The following is a 25,346-nucleotide window of genomic DNA, read 5'->3' as shown; positions in this document are numbered from 1 at the left end:
CCTTAACTCATATTTATCACGCTCTTATGTAGGCTTTATAGAGAGCTGTTAAATATTACAACCCGTTTTGATGAAATAGAAAGCCTTTACTTTTACAGATCTGCAGACTCCCCGGCTGTTCAGTGGCTCTGTCCCTGCTCTTGTCCTTGGCTGACCTTTTCTCTGCCTGTCAGACACTTCGCTTTAGAGAAACTGAGCAGATTTTATTCACTTTCACCTTCTTTTGGGGGTCCAGTTAATAGCAGTTATGATTAGAGTCAATCTCCTCAAATCTTTCCGTTTCTGTTTACGGGAGACGGGTCTTGATTTGTATTCCTATAGGTGAAATTCACTAGGCCTATGTATATTTTTTGAACATCAAAGGATGAAATGAAAACGCCAAACCCCTTAAGATGTTTATAACAGAGCTACTACACTTATGAGTGAAAAGAAATATACAAATCTCAGAGGTTGTAGAAGGACTTCAAGTAGTATTGGTACATAAAAAAATCATTAATTGGAGAATTTGTTAAACACAGACATTAGGGATGTGCAGAGAGCCCAGTATTTGTATTTTCGTATCTGTATTTGTAGAGGCAGCAAAATTATTTGTATTTGTATTCAAATAAAAGTGGAAATGGGCGTAGCAATCCTGTTTTTTGTTTTTATTACACATCTAATTTTAGGATATTAAAGTGTTAATATAAGTGTTCTTCAATAAACATAATTGAAAAGAAAATCAGTTTAAAACTAACATTCAGTTCCTAATCCACACACAAACCAATAAACTGAACTCTAAACTAATGAATGCCTGTGTGAAAATTTTGAACCCCCCCACCACACGCCCTAACTGGAGGACGCAACCATGTGACACAGGCTGACTGAGCAGTGAGCACAGCGTGTCAGTGAACTAGCTTGTAACTACCTTGTAGCTTGTAGCTAATGTAGGCTAATCTCCTACGTGGTGCATCTTGTGAAGTTATACTTTCATACAGGTTTCACAAATAACGCAATACTTAATTTTTTGGCACATCAGCACCACATTATCATAAGTATCAGAACTTTGAAAAGATTGTTGAAGAAACTGTGTCTATTCCGAAGAAAGAACCTCACGGACTTGGAGGAAATTGCCACGAGAATAAAGTCGTAATTTTACGAGAAAAAAGTCATAATATTACGAGAATAAAGTTGTAATTTTATGCTACATGTCATTTTAGAGGGGAAATATCAGAGGAGCAACCTGCCGCCTGCGTTAAAATGAGGAATGTGGAGCATCTGGTGAAGTTATACTTTAGTAAGGGTTTCACGAATAACGAAATACAGCACCATATTGCATATTGCTGTTCTTCTGAAGTTACGACTTTATTCTCGTAATATTACGACTTTATCCTCGCAATATTACAACCTTATTCTCGAAATCGGAGAATTTTTCTCCCTCAGTGTGGCCCTAATACTCCGTCGTAAGGAGGAACACCAGCTATTTGACATGTTTTTTTTTTATTCCCGAAAAACAAATAATTTTTAAAATATTTGTAGGAAATAAACGTTCGTTAAGAACACTGTTTGTGCTTTGCCAAATATGGTATTCGGATTTGGCTCCACCCCTAACAGCAATGTTGTATTCCTGCACTGAGTGAATCTGACGAATCACATTATGCCTACATGAAGAGATATAAATAAAACTGTTACCCATATGAATGTATTAAATAACAAGGATGCAGTTTTTATTCAGCCACTCAGATAAATACAGGGAAAATATGAGGTTCACGGTGGTCCTGTTTAGAAGAGTCTTTTAAATCGAGACACAAACATGGGCCCCCAAGTTCTGCCATGATCCGGTACCACGAGAACACCTAATTTGGACGGGACCTCAGCGAACGTGAAGTGATCGGAGAAGGAGCCAATCAACGCGTTGCTGAGTTCCACAGGCTTCACACCCGGACAAGAGTCCAGAACCTCTTCCACGACCGCCTGGTTTTCGGCGCTGGAGAGGGTACAGGTGGAGTACACCACCTCTCCACCCACACGCACTGCTGTCAGAGCTGAGCTGAATCGCAACAGGGGGGGAAAAGAAAAGATGTCACACAGTTAGAGGTGAGAGCCCTGACAAACAAGTATGATGTTGAATTCAGAATACCTTTGTTTGTTAAAATAAAAAAAAAGAAAGAAAAGAAAAAGAAAAAGAAATATCCCAGTAACAGTGTTTTGACAGACTGCACGAAAACCTCGGTAAACACTAGAAATTTCTGCTTTCATTACCGGAGTCATGAATATGTTATTGCCGCCTGACTTCTCGGACTACATATTTATAAAAACGGACGTATTTTGTTATCCTTTAAAAGGTTAGATTCTAAGAAAAAATGAGAGTGAACTTAAGTGTTACTATAAGTTATTTGTCAACTACCTGATAGACAGTCATGCTGATGTCTTAGATCAGGTCACTTGCTAACTCTCAAAGATGACAATGCTCAAAATGTCAACCACCAGTATGTAGACAGTTATTCTTATCGGTATATCCAAGTGCACTGGGTCCACAGTTGACCCTGAAAAACACCCTTACCGAAGCAGCTCTTTCTGTAAGCCAGGCAGAAGTGCTCTCTCTCTCAGCCACAGCTCCCCCTGCTGGGCGTGAGGGGTATAGAGCCAGCTCCGGTCATTGGAACACGGCGCATCCACCAAAACCTGCCAGAGAAAAAAAACAAAAAACAAAACAAAAATTAACATTGCAACATTCTAAAGAGAATTTCAAGGCTATATCTGAGACAGAGCATGTGAGAGACAGAGAGGGAGAGGGAGAGGGAGAGGGAGAGAGAGAGCGAGAGGGGGGGTGGGGGGTGGACAGCTTGTTTTCAGCCCTGTAAAACTAAACAACATGCAGCGAGAAAAACGCGCATCTCCTCATTCAGTCTTTCACATGGTGAACCAAAAAAAAAAAAAAAAAGATCGATTTTAAACCACTGTTGAGTATTCTAAAACTCAGCATCGTATTCTCAGAAATGAATTGCACCGTTGATTAGTAGAAAAAACTAGGAGGTAAGAGAGAGAAGATCTACAGTCAATAGAGGAAGACACAGAGAACAACACGTGAAGGAGAACTACAGTGTATTGAAATGAAATGGATTCTGGGCGGGGGAGGATGGTGGAGTCCAAACTACCAGTAGAGTCTTACAGAACAGAAACGTCCAGCACCAAGAGTCCAAAAACACAGCTAATACTAAAATTACGTGGAGGACATGAAGATTAAAAGAGGAGAGAAATGAAGATGGTGAGATTATCATACCATGAGAGCTCTACCATCCTTCACTCTCTTTTTCCATCCCTCCCTCGGTCCACTTTTCCCCTACAGCAACACCATGGGAACACTTACTCTCACTCTCTCTCTCTCTCTCTCTCTCCCTCCCTCCCTTTCTCTTTCCATCTCTATCAACCATGCTGTAACACTGAAATTCCCCCCCACACCCCACCCCACCCCACCTCTCTCTGTAACTAAGCTCTTCTCCCTCGGCTCACTGTAGGATTAGTCAATGCTCTCCTCATTAGAGCGGGCTCATTGGAGCTGCCCTGTCATCCACACAATACTCTGCTATCTCTGTGACGCTCCCCTTTTATTAGGATGTCTTAGTTCCCCTCTTAGCCCCGCTCCTCTTCTTTCTCTCTGCTCTTTTGAGGGGGGTGGGGGGGGGGGGGGGAGGCACTCACAAGGGACTCCTGCTATTTATGTCAATTACAGGAGGCCAAGCCTCTTAACACACCGTACAGGATCTCCGAGGAGTGCTGCTTATGAAGACGTGATGTGCGGCGCCTGCTAATATGTGACTACAGCAAGAGATGGTTAGCAACCTGAGTCACTGTCGTTTCTACCAGGGGAGTCGTATAGTTATGCAGAAAGAAAAAAAAAAAAAAGCATAAAAGCTTGAGTGAGTGAAAGAGTGATAGTGCATGAGATGATTGACAGTCATTTAAAAAAGACAACAGCCTCTGTCTAAGACGGAGTAAACGGGGTGTGTGAATGAGAGGGGAGGGTTCTGTGTTAGGGCAGTTGAGGTCTATAATGCTCCACTGTGTTAACTGGTCAGATATGGTGTAAGTGGTGTGAAATGAAGCAGACAATGCAAAGTGGAATGACAATGTCGCCACCTATTGGCCAAATGTGTAACCCACGGTCATTTACAAATTTGTAATGTAGCAGTGTAAATTCCCAGATGTTCCATCAATACTGAAAATTTCATCTCTCTTGATCGTATTTAGTCAAATGCGGTTGTTATTTCGTTTAGGTTTAATGCGGTGTGCTGAATATTTTGACTTGTTTTTCAGTGCGCCGTGTGCGCGCGCGAAAAAAAGCCTACATCTGACAAAACGCATTTGGCAAAGACTGCATCAGCACATCCTGCTATACCCACAATCCCACTCTCCTGATTGGCATATTTTGCCTGCAGGGCTAGTTGTGACCTCAGCGGTGTCACCACGTGAAAACCATACGCGCAGCAGCTTTCAACACCTCTAGTGCTCCAGTGAAGAAAACCCTCACCCCGCTGTAAATCTATACTCTGTACAGCACACTACGACACCGCACACTTCCAAAAGCAGGCAGTCGCAGCTAACACCACCACTGTGGATTTGCGGATTCAGCTTTCTGACGGGAAAGTCAAAAAGCCTGCTGCCACGTGACGGAGAGATTCACATAAAATATCCTTACACACAGGTCATGGAGGAGTAGATACTAACATTACACATCAGCTGCTTATCGGTGTTTTCTGAGGAAAAACTACCATCAGGTGAGATAGTTTACGCTGTTCACAACTCGCACGCGCGCACAAACACACACACACACACACACACAAATCTGCCAATGCTCTATACACCTTTTTCAAATGAATTTTAATAAGCATTTCAAAATATTTGAAAACGTTTCTAAAAATATGTTTTATATCCACAAATATAAACAAGCTTTCAGCGGGTATGTTTAAGGTTTTGTATAATAACTTCACATAAAAAATCACACTTCATTGACAATATTTTGTATTTTTAAAAACCATAACTCGATCAGAAGAGACAAACTGTTTTAGTGTGATGACACCATCATATCCAATCAACCAGTATTGTCCTGAACACCTGATCTGACATCTAGGAGATCAAAGTCACACTAAATGACATGAGCAAAAAAGACATTTCACCAGATGCAACACCGAGGAGATAAGTCACACCAAATGACATGAGCGGAATGACATTCCAAATGATGCTAATCAATGCTGGCTGATATTGACATTTAAATGTCAGTGAATGTTCCATATGACGTCTTTAGCAGACATGGGATTCATACCTTGTCATAAACCCCGGGCGCACTGTGCCCAATGATCCTTCCATCCAGGTTAGTCACCCTGATCCTATCGTTCAGAGTGGGAGGAACGAAAGACTCCAGCGTTTTTCGCAGCCATTCGAATCTGTGGCTATCCACCTCATTACAATGCAACATCCCTGAAATGAGAAGTGCATTACGTTTCATAACACACAGCCTAAAGGCACACGAACATGGAGAGAGATTTTACTAAAAGCCTTTATCTAGGTCCTTAGCATATCACCAAAATAACGTCAGCAATTTGCTGCCCGTAGGAGTATCGACCCATTCAACCTGTATGCGTTTTAAAAATGTTCTTTTGCATGTATGAGTGTATGATTACAGCAGCTGATTGGATAGGTTGAGCCTGGTTTCCTCTAAAAGGATTAAGAGTAGTTTTTGATTACACAACATTTACAGAATGGACCTGAATATGTCTCACCAGGGGTAACACTCTGGAGGATGGCCAGTGCTTTTCCTCCTGGAGCTGAGCAGAGATCCAGTACCTTCTCCCCCTCCCTGACTCCCAGAGCCAAAACAGGGAGAAGGGAGGCAGCGTTGAGGAGGTAGTACTGCTTCAGCAAGTTTGGCTGATGTTTTTGGTTAGGCAGACAGACGGGGTCCTTGTGTACCAGACACTGCAGGGAGTGCTGTGTGTCAGCGGGATGAGACTGGGTTTGGAGGCCTGAGTCAGCGTACGGCAGGAGGCTGTAGAAGCCAAGCCCCCTGAGACGCACTTCCAGGTCTGTTAGATGACTGAAACGGTTCAGCATCACCCCATACTGCCAACACTGCGGTTTCAACAACACGTCCCTGAGAGAAAGAACATTACAATATGTTCTTCATGACACACTTTGGCCAGGAACTTAGGATTCAGATTTTAATAAACAATATCTCAGCATTTCTTTAAAGCAGGGTCATAAAAAGAATACTTAAATTACATCCCAAATGTTAAATTTGAATTTTCTCTTTTTGCCATTCAAAACATCAGATAATTATTTCAGAGATGGTCCCAGTGCAGACCAAACTATATAGAGTCCCAGGCTAAAGAAATCTTATAACAACACTGTATTTGTATATATACTTATGCATACGGAAATAAAATACTCGATAACATCGGGGGCCCCTGATAAATAACCCTGAAAACGAGGCCAGAGATATAAGTGTATGAGAACGGTTTTGATGTCTTTGACAACTAGCAACTAACCTTGCTGTACTCCACAGATGTCGAAGCTCCTTGCTATACTGGACATCGAAGCTGTCCAGAACAAGCTTGCATACTTGTTTCCGCGGCTTCTTTTCATGCTGTGGTAAATAATAACAATAATATAAACAAGGCAGAGGTGGTAATAACGTCTTTGATGAGCAGGGAGAGATGGATCCAAAATACTTCAGTTAATGACCTATTATTTACAGTTAGTTAGATACTCAAATTAATTTCGTGAGTAACAGATTGGGTCAATTAGACAACACTTTTCAAGTTAAGTCGAAGGCAAAAACAAACCCTGTTATTCTGATCCGAGGGTTCTTTGGATGCAAACTCAGCGCTGATTTTTGGACTATGAACGGAAGAATACCGTAAAAATCCCCCCAAATCTGCGTACGCTGGCGAACTAGTGATACAAGTCGGCGAACCCGAGACTATTTTAGAAGACCAGGTTTTGACTAGCCATCTCATTGAATACATGAGATAACTCGAAGTAGCCTGTCTACTTCTTATCATTACATTTGTCCGTCTGATTTAACTGTTCCCTCACGAAACAACACTACATGTACGAGGTTCCGCTTTGCGCGTTACTCTTAAGAAACACGAAGAAAAACATGTTGAACATGTGACGAGAGCTCAATTTAACTTTATTATTTTTAAAATGTTTGTAAGGTGTATAACTCTGAGTTATGTAGAAAACAGAAGTCAATAACCAGCACACAATGGTCAAAAATATTTCTGCATTTTAATAGCGGTGACATTAAAAATAAACAGGATACAAAAGCATGTTTTGGTAACTATGAAATTGTGACAATATTGTGTTAACAAAATATGCTAAATACTTTAAACAAAGAATGGACAATTGAAAGCAGACTACTGTGCTACTCAAGAGTGTAAAAACAGAAAAACGATACACTGTGCATGTAAACCGTCAATAAAAGAAAAGTTGACAAATGGGTCAAGTATATAAAGTACAAAGATATGTCTAAACGACCTCTACAACAAATAAATATACAGAGAAGCAATAGGTTATTTACAGTACTTTTTATATAAATTCTGGATACATTTTGGAGTCAAGTAAAAATTTTTACAGTGAATGTGGTATCCCTTGAGAGCAAGGGCATATAGTTTACAGTTATAAAAATATATAAATAACTTACACAATCAGCTGGTGGTGTTATATGCATGAAATTTGCACTTGCTGGCTTGATGGAGAACCAATTAGGAATTTATCAAGCTGTAGTACCAATTTAATCATCTTAGATAGTGTTAGAACTGAAAAAATATATATGTTTCACCGAGTATGACATTGGACAATCAATGCATGTCTTCACATGCTTGAAATGTAAAACTTACATTTAACAACCATCACTGCACCCTGCCCACAAAAAAAAAAAAAAAAAAAAAGTTTCGTACTGTGGTGAATGTACCTCTGAGTATACTTTCAACATGTACGTGTAGTATCTTGGTACCAAAAATGAAATGTGTGAGAATAATTCAGTCTACTCCACTATTGTAAAGTGGCCGTACCCTCATGTTTGTCAAATGCATCACCACCTTTTTTTTGGGGGGGGGGGGGGGGGGGGTTAGGATTATTCTGAGGGAAGAGGACTCCCATTGCCCAGATCCCTTGGGAACTCAGCTCTGTAGAATGTGTAGTGCTGGGGTGTTAAGTCACGTTCAGGAAGCCCGTCAGAGACAGTATTATAGTCTTAAAGACTAAAAGACGTGACCTTAAAATGTCATCAGATCAATGAAATCTTTCAGATTTATACAACCCCCTCCCCCCAGTTTGAATTGTATGGGTAGAAAGTATACATTGTAGAGAGAAAAAACAAACAAACACATAAACAAAAAACATCTGTATGATAATACTACATCAGGGAATACAAAGAAATACAAAATACAAGATAACCATATACCATTAGTGTGAGCAATATCAAGAAGTTTGTGGAAACTGATGCGCTGGTGCATCTGAAAGCCAAACATAGACTATGAGAGTGAAAGGGATATATGGGTGAAACACTGGGATATTTTGTGTAATAGTTCACAGATATATTTTAAAATTTCATCTCTGTTTGGAATTTTTTCCCTCCAAAATATTAAGACTTTATAAAAAAAAAAAGTTCTGGGGGAAATAGTCTCATGAATCAGTACTAACACTAATAAAAAAGAACTTGGGGAAAAAAAAACTCTTCTTCTTTTTTTTTTTATCTGCATGCATCAGTGTTAAAAAGTCCAAAAAAAGGGAGAAGCAGTAAAAACTGTTTCTGTCAGTCAAGCAGAAAATAGTAGTTTCAGTCATTGCTTGTTGACTTATCTTCCATGAGTCCTCTTGCTGCTGGTGGGAAGTTTCATGGAGTCCATCACTTTTTCACAGGCCAGTGAATGTAAGTCTCTGCTGTCGATTCATTGGCTGTTCATTGGCCTTAAGGTCCATCTGAATGTTGCTGATTGGGTATCATTTCTGTTTCATCGTGTCTCTCTCTCACTCTCTCTCTGCGACTATACCTGTATACTTCTCTATACAGCACCCACTTGAAGACAAAAAAACAAAAACAAGAACTGTGATTGGTGGGGACCAGGAATTGTAAACCAATGACTGGGAGAAGGGGGGGGGGGTTATGAAATGACATCATGAGTGTCACTGTTTGGCCTCTGTCTAATTGCTACGGGAGGGAGGGGCTTGCCATAGAAATCTGTGAGAGGAGAGAATGAGGGAAAGACAAGTAAATTAATGAAAATCATCCTTTTAAACCTAGAACAAAGAATAGAGCCGTGCCATTAACATCTCACAAAGAAACGCATGCATCCTGTGGAGACGTGATAATTCTCAGCGCTCAGAAGACAAAACAAAACATGCATGTTAGTCAAAGCACGGTGTCAGCTGTGTTCAATAAAAATTGTTTTGTAAGACAGCGTTATGTTTTTTTCTTCACAAAAACAACACAAGTGGAGACATCCTTAATGCAGATGTTCAGAGAAACAACAGGATGGGAGGTGATGACAACACACAGATGCAAAGACAGAATGGAAGAGGGTTAAAACAGGATTATTAGAGATGAGGAGAACGCGATGACAAGTTTGTGTTAGTGGTCACATGCTGGTTACATGCCAAGATCTGAGGAACGTTAGACAAAAATTACCGGAACGCCTTGAATCTCCGAGCGGTTCAAGTTTAGGAAGTCTAGACACTTTGGGAGTAGCCCATCCAACTAAACGCAATAAAGAAAATAAAACAATTGAACTGTTAAAACTGTCAAGAACAAAAAAAACCCCCTGAAAGTTGTTAAATCCCATTGACGTTAGATAAGTAAATACAGTTATCTGGAGTTAAAACTTTGAGACACTAGTGTTACACACTAAGCATCAAAACGACTGGACATTTTAAACTCATCCAAATCAAGAGATCAGTAAAAAAAAAAAAAAAAAAAAGCTTTATAAACTTGTTTTTGAGGGTTATGCGTTCGTCTCTCACCTGGGGGTGGAGGAGGGGTGGGGCTCTGGGGTGTGCTCTCTTCTGTTCTGAGAGGGTCAACTCTGTGCTTCCTCTTCAGCCGAAGTTTCTTGGTCTTCTTTTTGGCCTGGTCTACTGTACCTGCAAGGACACACAGCTCTCTTCATATCTTACACTGGAGGGATAACCAATGGGCTCAACGGTTTATTAAGGGTATCTACGCTCCGAAGGACGTCTTCAATATCTTATACTGAAAGAAAGGTCCCGATTCCAGAACTTTCAGTCCCTCCAAGTAGATATGAAAAAACTGCCAGTGCTACTGCCACCTTTTTAAATCTGATAGAAAGTTCTGGAAGACATGGCTAATGGCTAATGGCTTGAACACGCTGGGTGCTGAATGAAATGTAATGACTACATGTTGTCAGTATTTAAAAAGAAAAAAAAGTTTCTGCTGTGGGGGTGACCTAATGATTGTGAAATTCTGTCAGACTGACCTGATTCTGTGCTCTCTGGGGTTTGTCTCTCGCTCTCTTGTTCTTCCTCCTCCTCTTCCTCTCCTTCCTCATCTTCCATTTGGGACTGCTCCAGAGAGCCATCTTCTCTCTGTCTTTTCTTGTCTTTCTCCCTTCTCAGTTTTTCCTCGTTCTGGAGATTAAAAACAACCGAAAGACATCATTTTCTCACAACACAGAGATTTAAAAAAAAAAAAAAAAGGAACGCAACATCTAAAAGTTACAAAATGGAATCGGGTCGGTTCCACGCTTGTGTTACCTCAGTAACGACGTTGCTGATTGGCTGAAACGGGCTGGAGATGTTCCCGTCGTCCGGCTCCTCCTCCTGCACTTGTCTACCTTCTCTCTCTGCCTCCTCCCGTTCTTGACGGTCCCTGTTAAAGACAGCACCACTCGTTTCAACCGCGTCCTACCACACCGAGACCCCAAACACACACGTCTCCAGAGTAATGATACTTTACGTTAACTCCAGTCGTTACAATTGTTCTCCAATTCGTGCTAGAAACAATGGCTCCACGTCTAGCTAGAGGCTCTTTCCTCCTCACGACTGAAGTGGCCAGACGACTGTCTGTGGCCAGAAGTCTGTTCGTTCGCTCACCTCTCCTCTCGTATTCGCCTCACTCTCTCCGCTCTCTCTTTCTTCTCCTGCTCCTCCTGAGCTCTCTGCTCCGCCGTGTCCCTCTGCACGCGCTCTGTTATCGCCTCGTAGTCCTTGGCGATGTTGCCGAGGAGCCAGTTCAGGCCGTTCTTTATGGATTTGTCCACTTTCTTGCCGTACCCCAGGACGGCAGAGCAAGGCTCCTGGAGAGGAGAGCTAACGTTAGAGTGTGGCGAGGACTTGTCAGATTAGAGTCTACTCTTCTCTGTCTACTTATTCTTATCTTTCACTTTTAATCAATCTAATGTGCTGTTAGTGGGGAGACTTAATCGCAACTTTGAAAGTAAAAACAAACAAACAATAACATCTAGCAACACAAAACCAGGGACAAAAATGACATACTTAAGTCGGGATAGTTAGTCTGAAGATGTGTGATTGACAGTGAATGAGGGTAACAAGATAAGGCCATAGCTGCATATTTAATATCAATAGCAATGTTAAACAAACACAGACTCACAATCTGACAGAGACACTTGTTCTCATTAACAAGCTTCTCCAATGACAGACTCTCTATGATGTCCGCCTCAGCCATTGCCCCGTCACAGTCCTGCTTATTGGCCAACCTGCGTGTCAATCACATGTAGAGAACGAGATGTCAGTCGTGACTGCAGAACTCACGTTAAGTGAGCCGTCAGAAACAGATGGACTTTGCTCTTGAGACGTGTTGATAACTGTCCACGGGCATACCATCTGGATCGAAACCGCAAAGTTCTCCGAATAAAGAGCTAGAGTTACTTCGTCTGCACAGCATCAACGTGTAAAGCCAAGTGTATTTTATATTGTTTGGCGAGGCTCCAAAAGTCCCCAGATCACTACCACCAAAAGAGTAAAGCACTTTATCATATTCTTCTCTGCTGTCAGTGTTCAATGGACTGTGAAATACATTTTTCTTACAGAAGGAAAAAAAAAAAAAAAAACAACAAAAAAAAAAACAACAAGGAAAATGGTCTGCTCCTAAACTGAAAATGCACTCAATGTCCGACAAACACAGGGGTGTAAAGCAGGGGGCACTCACACTAAGACGGGTTTTCCGGCGATTCGGGGGTGACGCAGGACCTCTGCCATGGTGTCTCTGGTCTCCTGCATGCGCTGGACGTCGCTGGAGTCCACCACGAAAACCACGCCGTACGACTCCGAGTAATAGTTTTTCCAGATGCCTCGAATCCTCTTCCCTCCTCCAAGGTCGAAGATCGTGACTTCGAATTTTCCCTGCTTGAGGTCCACTTTCGAGAAACCCACGGTGGGAGCTACGTCTTGTGGATTCTCTGCGGGGAAAAACCACAGAAAGTTACAGAAAAAAAAAACAATGTGAGTTCATTACGACCAGGAGAAAAATAAAAACATCTGACGAGAAAAAAAACAAAACAAAACGTCAACGACCTTGACGCGACCCTTACCTCCCTGGATTCCTCTCACTGTAGCCGTTTTCCCAGCATTGTCCAGTCCCACCATCACCAGTGTCACCTTCCTGCAACACCAAATGGAACCAGTACAATCACTCTATGCTATAAAAGCATCGGGACTCGGATGCCTAAATGGGATTAAAAGGCGAGGAAACATCCCACCCATATTTTAACTCACTGAAACAATAGGATTTGTCTTCCCTCTTTCAGACTCGGAATGTCAGTGAACTGTACTGGAAACTATTAGGACTATGCACTGCTTTAAGTATATGGAGGGTTATGCTGAATTGGCCTAGATGAGCGGGGAGGGGGGGGACAGTCTTTTATGTTGAGGTATTTTTCAGAAAGTGCTGGAAAAATTGGTGCTTGTGTTCTGAAACCATGTCTGCATAACAATCGACGGGCAGGCAGCTAATAGGGACTTAACCGTCAGCCCTAACGCAGCTTCTCCTGACGCACTCGCGCACACACACACACACACACACCGAGATCTGCACAGATTGAATGAGTCAGCACCAGTCAGCACAGTGGGAGTTTGACATCTGTGTATATGTACACACACACACAGCAAAAAAAAATTATGCTTATATTATATTGGAGACCTCACGACACGGAAGAGATGGAATGAAACATTGTGGGCCTTCTGGACCACACCTCATTGCATTGTGAGGCCTATATTTTAGTAACTATGACTATGGGTGGGAGACATTCATTATTAAGGAAAAACATTTTGACAAATTTAAAAGATTTGCTGGAGAGAAACTCAACAGAGTTTAAGCATAAGCCACAACCGCTCAGTTATCTTTGAAGTTCACTCCAAAACAGGGCATAGAAAGAGACAAACTTGAAACTGAGTAACCTAAAAACAAACCGTGGACGTAATTACATTACCAAGCTTTGTGAGTGACTCAGCTACCAAGCATCCTCAAATTTTCTGGGACAAGATGTACTCCGTCATCAAGCCACGTAAACAAAGCACACACGTTGCCAACAATGATGGCAACTAGCTCGCCAACACACACATGAAACTTCTCTGGGAAAAAACCCCTCAGAAACGCAAACACACACACACACACACACACACACACACTGATACTTAACTACGGCACTTCCGCCGCAGGGACATCAATCGCACTATCCAGGTTACGGTTCTCTGGAGCCAAGACGTCTTCATGAGGACAGACAGCCGTTACAAAACGAGACAGCAACTTCCTCAGAACACAAACATACACACACGCGCCCCTGTCCCTCTGCCCGCTCCTCAGTCCCGTATACATGGATTAGCTGGGGATTTCCACTTAACCCCCCAAAGGATAAATGACAGGTTGCTAAAGGACACAAACTAGAGACCGGCCAATCATATGGCCGGACACTGTGGACACAGACTGGAATAAACCAATCACAAGAGCCTCTCTTAGCTCTCAGTGCAGTCTTCAGTCAAACAAGTGATTTTACACAGTTGGATCACTGTTTCATGACTCCTACGTTAAGATTAGTGGTGTACATGAAGTCTTAACACAGTGTGACTGAACACAGCATGAGGTACTGGAAGAATTAAACAGAGGGTGATATCACAGAGCAGTGAAGTAGCGCTGTAATATGGTCATTTTTTTTTTTTTCCCAGCCCCAAGCCAGTGATTCAGTGTTCAGAGTTCTTTGCAGTTAGATACAACATGAAACTGCAGAAAGCACTAGACCTCTGAGTACACTAATTCCAAAGGAAGTTCACAGCCACTTCCCCAAGGTGGTCACAAGTCAACACAAAGTGTGATTAAACACCGTCTGATAAACACAGACAGCCAGTCCCTTGGGTTCCCGCTTAGAGGCTTTACTTTGAAGCTGATTTACTTTATGTAAAATACAAGTGTCCGTGAAGGGTCATAGGAAAAATCTTTGTAGAAAACTGGTCAACAGCTTCAAAGCATGATGGAGGCCTAAACCCTCTGTTTTCTGGTGGATCTAGTTGAGGTCAGGCTCCACTGTAGCGCAAAAAAACGGTTTTGATGATTCTACACACTGTCAAATAAATATCAACTAACACTTTTATTCAGGGACAGCAGGTAGCAGATGTACGTGAGTGATGCTTATCACCTGGTTGCCACACAGTTTTACTGTGTTAAGAGGACCTCGTCTAGCTGTGGCTACAGGCTAAAATGAATTATCTTGGTCAGTCAGATACATTTATAGACCACATCATCTTAATTTTTTAACGAACCATGAGATAGTGGAAGTATAGAAGAGAAAGTGTCCTCACCTTGCGGGTTCACGCCAGCGTTTCAACCAGTTACAGCAATTCGCCATCAGACTGAACATTTCAACCCACTCATAAATCTTGAGCTTCTTCTATTGCTTCGCAGAATGTGGATACTTTTACTCATTTACTTTGTAGTCGGGCGACGTGTTCACTCTTTCATTACAAGATTAATTGATATTAACACCTGTCATTCTGTAGGTTTATGTATCAGAAGTCAGTCATGTTTACGAGTTGCAGTATCTGGTTTGAGAGTAAAGGAACCAAACAGTATTTTTGCCATTTGGTAGCGGTAGCCGGATAATGTTACCAACCGGCTTATTTGCTGTAATTAAACGAAGAGTTTAAGTGAGTTACGCTAGCTTGCTAGTAGACCACATAAGAACTAACAGACAACAGTTATGTTAAAAAATACAACACGTGTTGGAAGAACAAAGCATGTGGTCTGACAAAGATATCAAAACCAGTCGAGTCGCAGATACATAAAATACTATCATAATGTTGGCTAGCTCCGTACCGTGACAGTTAAGTCATCAAACTCTAACTGATTACTATGACTTCACTTTTCTTGGCTTACTTAATGCATGGCAATCACCTTATCAACCTTCACGAGCTACGTAAGCCATTACTCTTTCCAAACTTTTGCACATATTATCATCTTAGTTAATATGTAGGATAATTACCATACGGCTGATAACTAGATTATATCCTGCGGCAATCATATCTATGTTGATACGTGCATGTGTGACACAATCTTAAATGCCAGTGCATCTGAAAATTAACTGACGCGTTCAAGATGAAAACATCAGAAACAATGCGTAATACAGCAATGCAGTGATAATTAACACTAAGAGTTACGTTATCTGCCGACTGGTTAACAGGTAGCTGATTCAAGTTAGCTAGCGTTAGCTGGGTAAGCTTTTTTTTCGCGAAAGTGACAGGGTAAATTGCCAAGTTAGCGATCTCCTTGAAGATCACTGCGATAAACTCACTGCGATTCCCTGAACACACGATACACTACGCATGTCAGATTTTGAGATATTTCCAAAAAATAACCACAAAAACGCCTTTTTAGGCCGTCCCACGAGTACTTGCACTCAGCGTCCGCTTTGTTTACCCGTCGCAGTTGGCTGCTATGGCTGCAGTTTTTTCGCGTCAAGTTGAGGCCGTCTTGGATTTTTAGAATGTACTATGACGAGAGCGCCCCTTGTGGTTAGTATGACACCTCTCAAATGAGCGATCCACATGCTCTCTATGAACTCGCGGAGTCCCACTTTCAATGTGTCGTAATTCAGAATTGCACTGCATTTCAGAGCTTTGGAGTATTGCTTAACTCTGCTGGCAATTCATCAGTCTCCAACAAGGAACACGGACAACAATAACCATTTTCAAATGTTTTATTTTAGAGAAAAAAAAAATCTTGATATATAAACCCCAAAACTCAATCCCAATCATATACCATTCAAACTCTTCACACTTTACATTAGTTAGATACAAAAGAGAAATAAATTAAATAAGCCTGTCACCGCTCCTCTAGGGAACAGCTACGCTTTTAACGTGCCTCCTGTGAGACACGTACAATTCTTTTCATGTCCTCTGTGTGTGTGTGTGTGTGTGTGTATGAAGTTATTTCTAAGAGTATATCACAACAATGTCTTATGAAGTTGAGTGGCAAACACATCCCTCTTTAAACAGCAGAATTCACATCCCCTGTTAGGGTGGCTTTAAAACACAGCTCTTCCACTTTGTGCCTGTTCAGTCCGCAGCATTGACGCTTTTTCAGTTTGATGCAGGTTACTGTCAAATCCGCCCCATAGACACATTGACTCCTGAGCACCATGAAATTAGCTAATAAGAATCAACTGAATTATCTATGGCTATTGACAGTGAGTAGTGGGCAACTGCTGAAAATAAACATGTATATTCACAGACTGAAACATAAAATATACAAAGTAGACATTAGCCTATCACAAGAACGCAATGAGAATACTTTGGCTAATCTAGCCAATGCAATTTACAACCCTCCTCTGCAATAGTTTCTATTTAATGAAAGCAAGTTATGAAGCAGGCAATGTTATGATACAAATAGATCATTGGCACTAAAAACCAAGTGCAAATATTTCATCATTCCACCAGGCACAATAATAGTGCTCAGTGCACACAGAGCAATGGAGAAAACCGGATGGTTATAGACCCTCCTTGAGATGCAACTGAACCGGTTCAGCAAACAGAAAATTTCACACTCAGTTCTAATGCATAAATAAAAAAAGTCACATGGGATCTAACAATGTCCATCTGTAGTTAATCTTTCTTTTTGTTTAAAAAATATTGGTAGAGTCAATCACTTCTGCTTTCGCAAACCACCACACATCCTTGGGATCATCCGACTGACTGCACAATGTTGAATCAATAGGGTCCAGGCACTTAAATTAGTCAAAGAAGGATAAAACATGCCTGATTTGCATCGATGTACTTCAGCCAGATGCTAGGAATTCTGTGTTTTGATGAAAAAAAGACTTTGGGGGAGGGGCACGTGCATGTTAAGTGTTTAACCTTTAACAGGTTACTGAGGATTAAATACACACTTGTGTACTCCTTTCAAAGCCATGACATACGTTCCTTTCAGTTAATAAATATATCGCACGACTTCAAAAGGGTCTTTGCAGCTTTCGGCGACAGCTATGAGGAGTGCTTCCAGTTAAAACCTGGGCATCCATCAAACTGATCTAAGCCTCGTACTCTGTTTCAGCAGGCACCTGTTGAAAACACAGAAAATACAAAACAATCGTTTAACAATTTTTAAGCAGTCAGCATGAGGAAAACAACAACAACAACAACAACAAAAGGTCGGGACAATAAGATTCACCTACTTTCATCGTCTGAGTCAAAGTCAAAGAGGGATGTGCACTTCTTGGTAGAGCGGTGTGTTTCTAGTTCCTCTGCGCTGTTGAAGGAGGAGAAGCATCGAGAACAGCGTTGTCTCTTAGGGGGGCCGTCAGTGCTATGGTGGTTGACGGTGGAGTGGTTGGAGCTGATTGGAGACTCCTTCCTGCGTTTTGGCATACTGATGTAACGCTCGTCCAGGTAGTCTGTGGGTGGAGGTCGGATGTACGGCCTGCTGGGTCTCTTCCCATAACCCACTCTGTCGTCCTCTTTTGTGCTCCCTTTGGATGGGGTCACTTGGCCATCGCTATGCCCATTAACGAGTTTCCGCTCAGACTTGCTGCTTTTGTGTGAATCCGAATGCTTTTCATTCGGGGGTTTTCCTCCATCTTGTTTCACACGCGCTGTATTTTCTGTTCCTAGCCTCTGCGCGTCCGAGCCCTCTGAGGTTTGCCTGTCTGGATGGTTGGCCTTAGGCTCGTTCGCACTCAGCTCTACTCTTTCGCCGTCTCTTTCTTTCGACGGGACCGCGCGGACCTCTCTTTCGCCACCCTTCCTGTCACATTTTGGTTTGCTGTTCATCGCTGTTCTGGAAGGTCTGTAATGACTCTTTTCATGTTTATGCAGGCAGTGTAGGTTATCATACTCTTGTGAACAACCAGGAAAAGTGCAAGCTGCTACCAGTGGGTGGTGACTTTTCATGTGTTCTCGGGTGTCGGCTAACGTTTTGAACCTTTGTTTGCAGCCTTTATGGGGGCACGGGTGCTTGGGGTTGCCTTTGTGACATCCGACGTGGAACAAGAAGTGCTGTAGTGTTGAGAATTTTCTAGCACATGGCAAACATCTTTGCTTTGCGTGATTGTAAAGACCTTCCAACGCGTCTCCGTCACCGGGGTGGTCATTAAGCACGTGCGACACTATACAAAATCGCCCAGAGATGTTCACCATGCACCCCACAACGAAACATCTTTTCTCTTCCACGGACGCAGCTCTTTTTTCCTTTTCCATGTCGGTCTTCTCTTTCTGTTCCACGTCGGTACCATTTTTCTGTTCGGATTCGACAGCAAGTCTCTTTTCCACGACAGCTTTCTTTTTGTGCTCCCAATGAGATGGCTTGTTAGGCTCGCTCGTAAGACTCCTCTTCTTGTTCGTTACCGTCCTCTCTTTCTGACAAGCCTCGGTTCTCCTTATTTGATTTGAAGCAGTTTTTTCTTTGTGATCAACACTAGCTTTTTCTTCCTGTCGTGTCAGGCTAGCGTTTTCCTCAGAGGTTGCTCCGTTCATCACCTTTTCTTCCTCCTTCATATGCTCTTCAGGTTCAGTTTTTACCCTCTGCACCTCAATTCGGTTTCCCTGTTTGTCTTTTCTCTGTGTTTTTCCATCAGATGAAGGCTCCACCTCCATTTTATTAATCTGTCGTCGATTCTTGATGACTCCGTTCGTTCTTTTAGAAAACCTTTCATTTTTCTCCAACACTTTCCTGCTAACTTCGGAACCGTGCGTGACCTGTGGCTTAATTTTTAATCTCTCACTATACCGCTTAGAAAAGTCAGTTATTCTAGTTTTTAAGGGTTCAACCACACCGGGTTCTTTTCCCTGTTTCAGTCTGTTCAAATGTTCAGATATGTGCGTCACTGGATGACTACCCGGAGAGTTCTTGCAAAAGATGCATTTTCTTTTAAGTCTAGCATGTATTAACGCATGTCGCATCAGGTGTTTTATTCTCAGTACTTTATTGCAGAGGCGACAGCAGTGCACAATGCGGCGTTTCTCAGAGTTTTGAGGAACGGAGTCGGAGGCCGTGGTTTTGGGCTCAGGTTTACTCTGAGATACTTCCTCAGTAGTCTGGGGAACCACTGGCTCTTTTCTATGTTCTTGTTCAGCAAGACCAGAGACAGTAGTCTCAGCAGCGCTAAAGATATCTGGCGTGCTATCGGGAGAACATGGCTTCCCCTCCGTGACGGCAGGAGTGTTTTGAAGAACCTCAGGTGTTTGAGGTTCAACAACCTCATCATTTGTAGGATCAAGGGAGATGTCTTTGGAAGAATCAACATTACAATCATCAGCGACGCCATCTTCGCATATTACAACGCCGTTCTCCACAGATGCAGTAAGTTCTCCCCCAGCTTCTTCTGATCCACCAGATGTAGAAGTGTCAGTTGATTCTACAGCGCCCTCCTCTGGGGCAGGGGACTCTGTTGTTTCAGCTGGAATATGTGTAGCCACTTCAATTTCGACCACTGTCTCGACTATCTCTGGCTCAAAGTGCGTCTCAGTAGATTCATGAAGCAGCTTAGCGTCCTCCATGGGTCTTTCCTGTACCGTCACAGGAGAGGTCTCCATATCATCCATGTCGCAAGCCTGAGTGTCAGCCCCAATCCCTTCCACTTCAAAGCTTTTGGAGTAAGAATGAAACTGCCTAATGACTCTTGCGTTATCTTCTACATGAAGGATCACCACCTCCCTGTCCTTTGCAGTAACCCTAGGTGTCGAAGAAGATACTGCCTCTGACAGTGCTGAGGTCTTCTCACAAAGCTGCAAAGATGTCTTGTGCTGTGGCATCTTAGTCTTGTCAATGGAGTCCATGGCAGAGACAGGCGAAGTCTCGGTATCTGTTAAAATCACTTCGTTCTCAGGTAGACAGAATTCCAACATTGTGTCTGGCACTTGAGCGCAGAGAGCGTCAGAAGCCTGTGCTTCAGCTGGTAACGTTTCCTCTTTAGGAGGGACAGTCTCTTTCCCAGATGAAATATCTTTCCCTGAGTCCTTTTGCTTTGTCTTATCCACAGAAGATCGTTCATAAGTTCTTATCTCCTCAGCGGGCTTCTTGGGTTTTCTCCCTGGTTTTCTTCCTCGCCGGGGAACGCTGTTTTCCGCCTGTGCGGCGGCCTCCTCCAGCAGCCAGCGAGGTTTCCTGCCCCGTCGTTTCAACGTCTTCCCCTCAACCTGCCTGGTGAGGAGCCGGTGATGCCGGTTGTTCAGTTGCCTGGCTCTGTTCTCTTGCTCCATGTCCAACTGTCTGAAAGACCGTCGAACAGGGTGGGCATCTGAGACCTTTACAAGCCGTGTTCCTGGCTTCCTTCCCCTTCTCTTCACTGGAGGTACGCTGGAGGACACTTCTGCTGAGGGAGTCTGGACCTGTTTAACCACCGTCCTGGGTCTCTTCTCAGCTCTGTTTGGATCTGCTGGCACCAGATTTGAGTGAATTTCAGGCAAGTCTGTCCAGCACCTGCACGGTCCTTTTATACAGTTATTAGGCACCCACTTGTCGTCTTCCATTATTTCAAGTAAGGTAGCTTTGGCCACCTTGTCACTCATCAGTTTCAGACAATTAGTCTTGATATTAAAAAGGTTCCAAAATTCTGGGTCAAAGCAAAGGCCCTTTTTTAAGATCTGGAGAACCTCAAATCGAACACTGTTCCCAACAGAGCAGGAGTCTCCATGATACTCCTGGTCAGGGTGGGTGTACAAGAGGAATACAGTCTTGTAAGACTCAACTGTTCGCTCCAGGAAGAAGACCAGTAGGGCACAGATTCTGCACACCTCTAGATCGTTAGGGAGCAAGTACGCGATGGTCTTATAAATGAGTGATTTGGTAACTGGATCGTTTTTGAGGTCCGTTTGCAGGGCACGTGCACAGAGTTCCACACAAAACCTCAGTCCATCTTTCCCCAACTGAAAAAGACAGACCAAACAACTATAATCAGGAAAGCAGTCATTAAAAAGAATTCAATATGGACAACTAGTAGATGACGAATCATCTAACCCAACACTTGTGTTAGTGTTTGTGAGGTATTTATCCAATGATGTTTAAATTTAGGAGGGATTAAATGAAAGTTTGGCCTTTATCACAGGATTTAAACATACCACAAGCTAACATCAACATGAAAATAACACTCAGTGCGTGGATGTGTGGACCCACAAACAAAAAGCTCAACAATTGATTATTCGACAAACAACAACCTCCAGAGATGAAATGGGATGAGATGGCAGTTTTGACTCACCTCTGACAAAATCACTTTCATGTATGGAAAGATTGCTTTGATGTTGGTGGCCAACATAATCATCTGTTTGCATTCCTCCAGTAAGCCCTGTTTGGAAGAGTTCACCCGGAGATAAAGTTTGCTCCATAGGAAGACTAAATCCCTACGAGAACAAAACGCAAATAAGTTTTTAGTTGACGGGTCTTCATACCCTAGCCATTGAAGAACTCTCATTTTAAGGACATGAATTATGGAGACCTACCATAAGTAATACATGTCTCCACTGATGAGTTGCTGAGAGAGAAAGCCTTTACACAAATCCAAGAGCAGCTCTTCCTTCTCCTCATTTTCTGCCATACAGAGAATCTCTACAGCATCTTTCCCATCAATCTCTGCCATCTTAAAGCAAAGACAGCAAAAAAGGAAAAACAGAAAGAAAGAAAGAAAAAAAATCATGAAAGCTCATGACATGACACCAAAAGGGAAACAGTCTTTTCCTGACACTTGTTCACAGATATTTTGGGACAATTATTTAAATTTCTCAGTTTCTCTGAAGCCCAGTAGTTGTAAAACACAGAGACCTATTCACTCACCTCCTTGTGCAAGCGCTCATGGTGAGACGCTTTCCAGAGACAGGTGAGGTAGGCCTGCATGAAGAACAGGTGCCTGCCGGCAGTGGGATGTTGACTGCAGCTTTTGGCGAGTGCCATGGCTTCTCTGATGCGCTCGCAGGCCAGCAGGTAACGCACTCGCAGCTCAAAGAACACTGACACTTCTGAGTTCAGGTATCTATCCACTGAGAGCACATACAGGCAAAAGCTCACTAATCTTTCAGAAGTGATCTGCACAATGCTGGACTGAACACGTTTACTGGACTACACTTGTCAAAATCAAACAAAAGCAATTAAACAACACACACCGCTAAATTAATTTCATATAACTTCTCTGACTGAGAAGAAGCTTACAAAACTCAAAATTGTTGTAACGGTACCTTCCTCCCTTGGCTGCTCCCATTCCTGAAGAATACCCTGGAGTACAGAATTTGCCCATGGCCCACCATCTTTGATGATCTGTCTTAGTTGCAGCAGGTACACATTCTGGTGTCTTACAAGACTGGAGTGACAGTCCTAAAAAACGAGAGGAAGAGACGCTGCTGTCATTATCCAACATTATATATAGATCTGATGCAGTCTAGAGGACAAACTGCAGAACATATCAGTGCACACTGGGGAGTTAAAAGGGATGGTTGGGTACTTACCTGAAATGAGTCCAAGATATCTTTTAAAGGGTTCTCAGGAAACTCATCTTTACCAAAAAACAGCAGCAATTCAAATATGCTCCTTAAACAGAAAGAAAAAAAACCCCCAAAACATTTACACAGGTCTTGTTATCCCGTGAATCCACAAGAGTTGTACCAAGATGGGTATAATTTCATTAGTCATTTGATCAACACATCAGTGATAGACACATCCAAACAATGAGTATCATAAGGATGAGATAATGCATCAACCAATCATTCCCTGTTTCTGTTGGGTCATATCACCCAATGTTTACACAGGCACATGGTCTAGAGACACATAAATATATGAATACTGTTCAGACCAATTGTGCTAAAACTGTACAGGACTGAAAAAGTACTTCAGCTGCAGGACATTCATCATAAAACACCACCTATCTTCCATTATACATTGTGACCACGGTGGATGGTGGACGGTGGATTATACGTACAGGGCAAGGCTACTCAAGGTGTAGCGCACGTGCTCACAGTCAGAGGGAAACAGGGCGGCACCACGGACGAAAGAACACAAGGCCTTCTGCAACACCTGTAGCTGGGGAAGAGGGACCTGCCACCGACTTGTGTGCTCCTCAACCAGCTAAAGAAGACAGAGAAACTACTGAGGATTCAATCAATCAATGTTATTATTTAAGCCTCTCAAACGTGACCTACCTCTTCATAAAAATATAAACGGTAGACTGAAATGGTCCCCTTATTGATTGTAATACAGTTACAGAAGGTCTACTAAGTCTTCTAAGATTTTGCTGCGTTCGGCATTATGATATAGGGTACATTTCAAGGATCTAGAGTATATCATATACAGAGCACGAATAATTCATCCAAAGAAATTAATACTGAAACGGTGCGCACGTACACGTTAAATACACAAGCAAACACTCCGAAGAGACTTCTGGACAACCGCAGACAGACATACGAAAGGAATAGCGACTAGACAGTTCGTGTAAATTCAAGATTAAGTGTTTAATGTAAAGGCATGCTGGTTGGGTATTAAAAGTAGTGAGCATTGCGCAATACACCAAATGTTATGAATCAGTGTTTACTGTAAAATGAGTAAAATAACGGATGCCTTCGCACTTACTAAACTTGGGATGCTAAGTATGCGGTTGCAGAATACACGACGGGAAGGGAACTAGCGTGAGCTTGCATGGTCTAGCCAAGCTAATGTTTCACAATCTGACAATACGTGAGCTAATTCAGCCAGAAACCTTGCCAGCAAAGTCACTGGGCTGCATCCATACTACTGCAGTTTCATTTAAGACTCTGATGTAATTATGTCCTCAAGTTTTCGTGGTTAGTCGCCGGAAACATAAAAATTCCTGTTGCCTCTTAACTGTCAAGCTAACTGGCTAATGTTACGATTATCTGGTTGTTTTGGAATGTTGCAAGCTAACATTAGCAAGCGATCATTTAAATAGCTAGGGAGCATATATGTTGAAACAGCTCACCGAGGATATGGAGACTGTCTGGGGAAACAAACAGTTACCATTAAAATAAGTGGGGTAATCAGCCGTGCATCTCGTTAACTACCGTTGAAGAGTTTCAAGTCCAGTTCGTAGCAAAGGCCATAGAGTATCGGTAGCTAGCCTGGACACTGGGGGAGGGGAATCGGATGACAAGCTAAAGCTAGTTAGCAAGCTCTTTAAACGAGTAAGCAAAGCTGCTGGGTTTACAAAGTCTTGCTCAGTCTTATCTCAGCTAGCAACTCCCTTGCTTACCTCACAGAATCTTGCACAATAGGACTTGCTTTGGAGTCCGTGCTCATCGCTTGCGTTACTGTCAAACAAACTCTCCAATTCTTCTTTGAACCTATCTAACTCCAGCTCACTCTCCTCTTCCGCCATACTGCTTGTCTCACCCAGCGCGTACAACAGCAACCACAAATGTTTCCATGTAGGCGACGTAAGATTTCCAAAAATTTGATTGGTTCAACTACACGCCAATTACGAAGATCCAGGATGTGTGTTGTTCGATTGGTCACAATTTCACTTATACAGCTGCCCTCAAGTGTTCTTTCTCTTAACACATCATTGGACAACATGCGAAAGGATACTTTTGACCAACAATTAGAGGCTTAATTTAGGATAAGAACCAGTAAGAATTATGTACAGCCCCAACCACTCGGTGAATAAGCGACAGATGCCTGTGAATGATAAGACATGTACACGATGGGCTAAAATTAGTTTTATTTACTTCACTCATAATTCAGAATTCCTCCTTTAATTTGAAGCGCGCTTATTTTCATTTCGGCGGATTGTTATATGATTTAATACGTATTTGATTGTGATTTTAGTCATTCACTCAAAATATGCATCTAAAGGTGTTCTAAAAATTAATGTCATTACTGACAAGCCAGACTGAAACTCGCTGAAACAAAGAAGCAT

At 42.4% G+C, this 25,346-nt stretch overlaps 3 protein-coding genes across 4 annotated transcripts; all 3 read right to left on the bottom strand.

Annotated features, from left to right (window-relative positions):
• Positions 1 to 1,758: 1,758 nt before the first annotated feature.
• On the bottom strand, positions 1,759 to 6,995 carry nsun3 (NOP2/Sun RNA methyltransferase 3). 2 transcript variants are annotated; one of them, XM_030780737.1, is made up of 6 exons: positions 6,819 to 6,995; positions 6,522 to 6,619; positions 5,757 to 6,127; positions 5,300 to 5,454; positions 2,540 to 2,661; positions 1,759 to 2,026 (listed from the first exon to the last, which is right to left on the bottom strand). In XM_030780737.1, exons 1-6 carry the CDS (start codon positions 6,990 to 6,992, stop codon positions 1,759 to 1,761), a joined length of 1,188 nt encoding a protein of 395 aa, XP_030636597.1. In that variant the 5' UTR covers positions 6,993 to 6,995. The 2 variants fall into 2 exon arrangements, with proteins under 2 accessions (XP_030636597.1, XP_030636598.1); XM_030780738.1 differs by having other exon boundaries at positions 1,802 to 2,021.
• Positions 6,996 to 9,143: 2,148 nt separating this feature from the next.
• Positions 9,144 to 15,032, bottom strand: arl13b (ADP-ribosylation factor-like 13b). Its single transcript, XM_030780777.1, has 10 exons — positions 14,806 to 15,032; positions 12,546 to 12,616; positions 12,164 to 12,413; positions 11,606 to 11,711; positions 11,089 to 11,291; positions 10,750 to 10,864; positions 10,473 to 10,623; positions 10,000 to 10,119; positions 9,668 to 9,736; positions 9,144 to 9,220 (listed from the first exon to the last, which is right to left on the bottom strand). Exons 1-10 carry the CDS (start codon positions 14,862 to 14,864, stop codon positions 9,144 to 9,146), a joined length of 1,221 nt encoding a protein of 406 aa, XP_030636637.1. The 5' UTR covers positions 14,865 to 15,032.
• A 2,070-nt stretch (positions 15,033 to 17,102) lies between these two features.
• Positions 17,103 to 24,806, bottom strand: znf654 (zinc finger protein 654). Its single transcript, XM_030779571.1, has 9 exons — positions 24,681 to 24,806; positions 23,397 to 23,542; positions 22,927 to 23,008; positions 22,660 to 22,795; positions 22,262 to 22,464; positions 21,931 to 22,067; positions 21,690 to 21,831; positions 17,673 to 21,360; positions 17,103 to 17,558 (listed from the first exon to the last, which is right to left on the bottom strand). The coding sequence occupies exons 1-9, from the start codon at positions 24,804 to 24,806 to the stop codon at positions 17,548 to 17,550; spliced, it is 4,671 nt and encodes a 1,556-aa protein (XP_030635431.1). The 3' UTR covers positions 17,103 to 17,547.
• Between the last annotated feature and the right edge of the window lie 540 nt (positions 24,807 to 25,346).

This window comes from Chanos chanos, chromosome 7, assembly GCF_902362185.1.
Source record: "Chanos chanos chromosome 7, fChaCha1.1, whole genome shotgun sequence".
NCBI lineage: Eukaryota > Metazoa > Chordata > Actinopteri > Gonorynchiformes > Chanidae > Chanos > Chanos chanos.
Note: the sequence above shows the minus strand (reverse complement) of the source record. Positions and strands in the feature narration are given on the sequence as shown.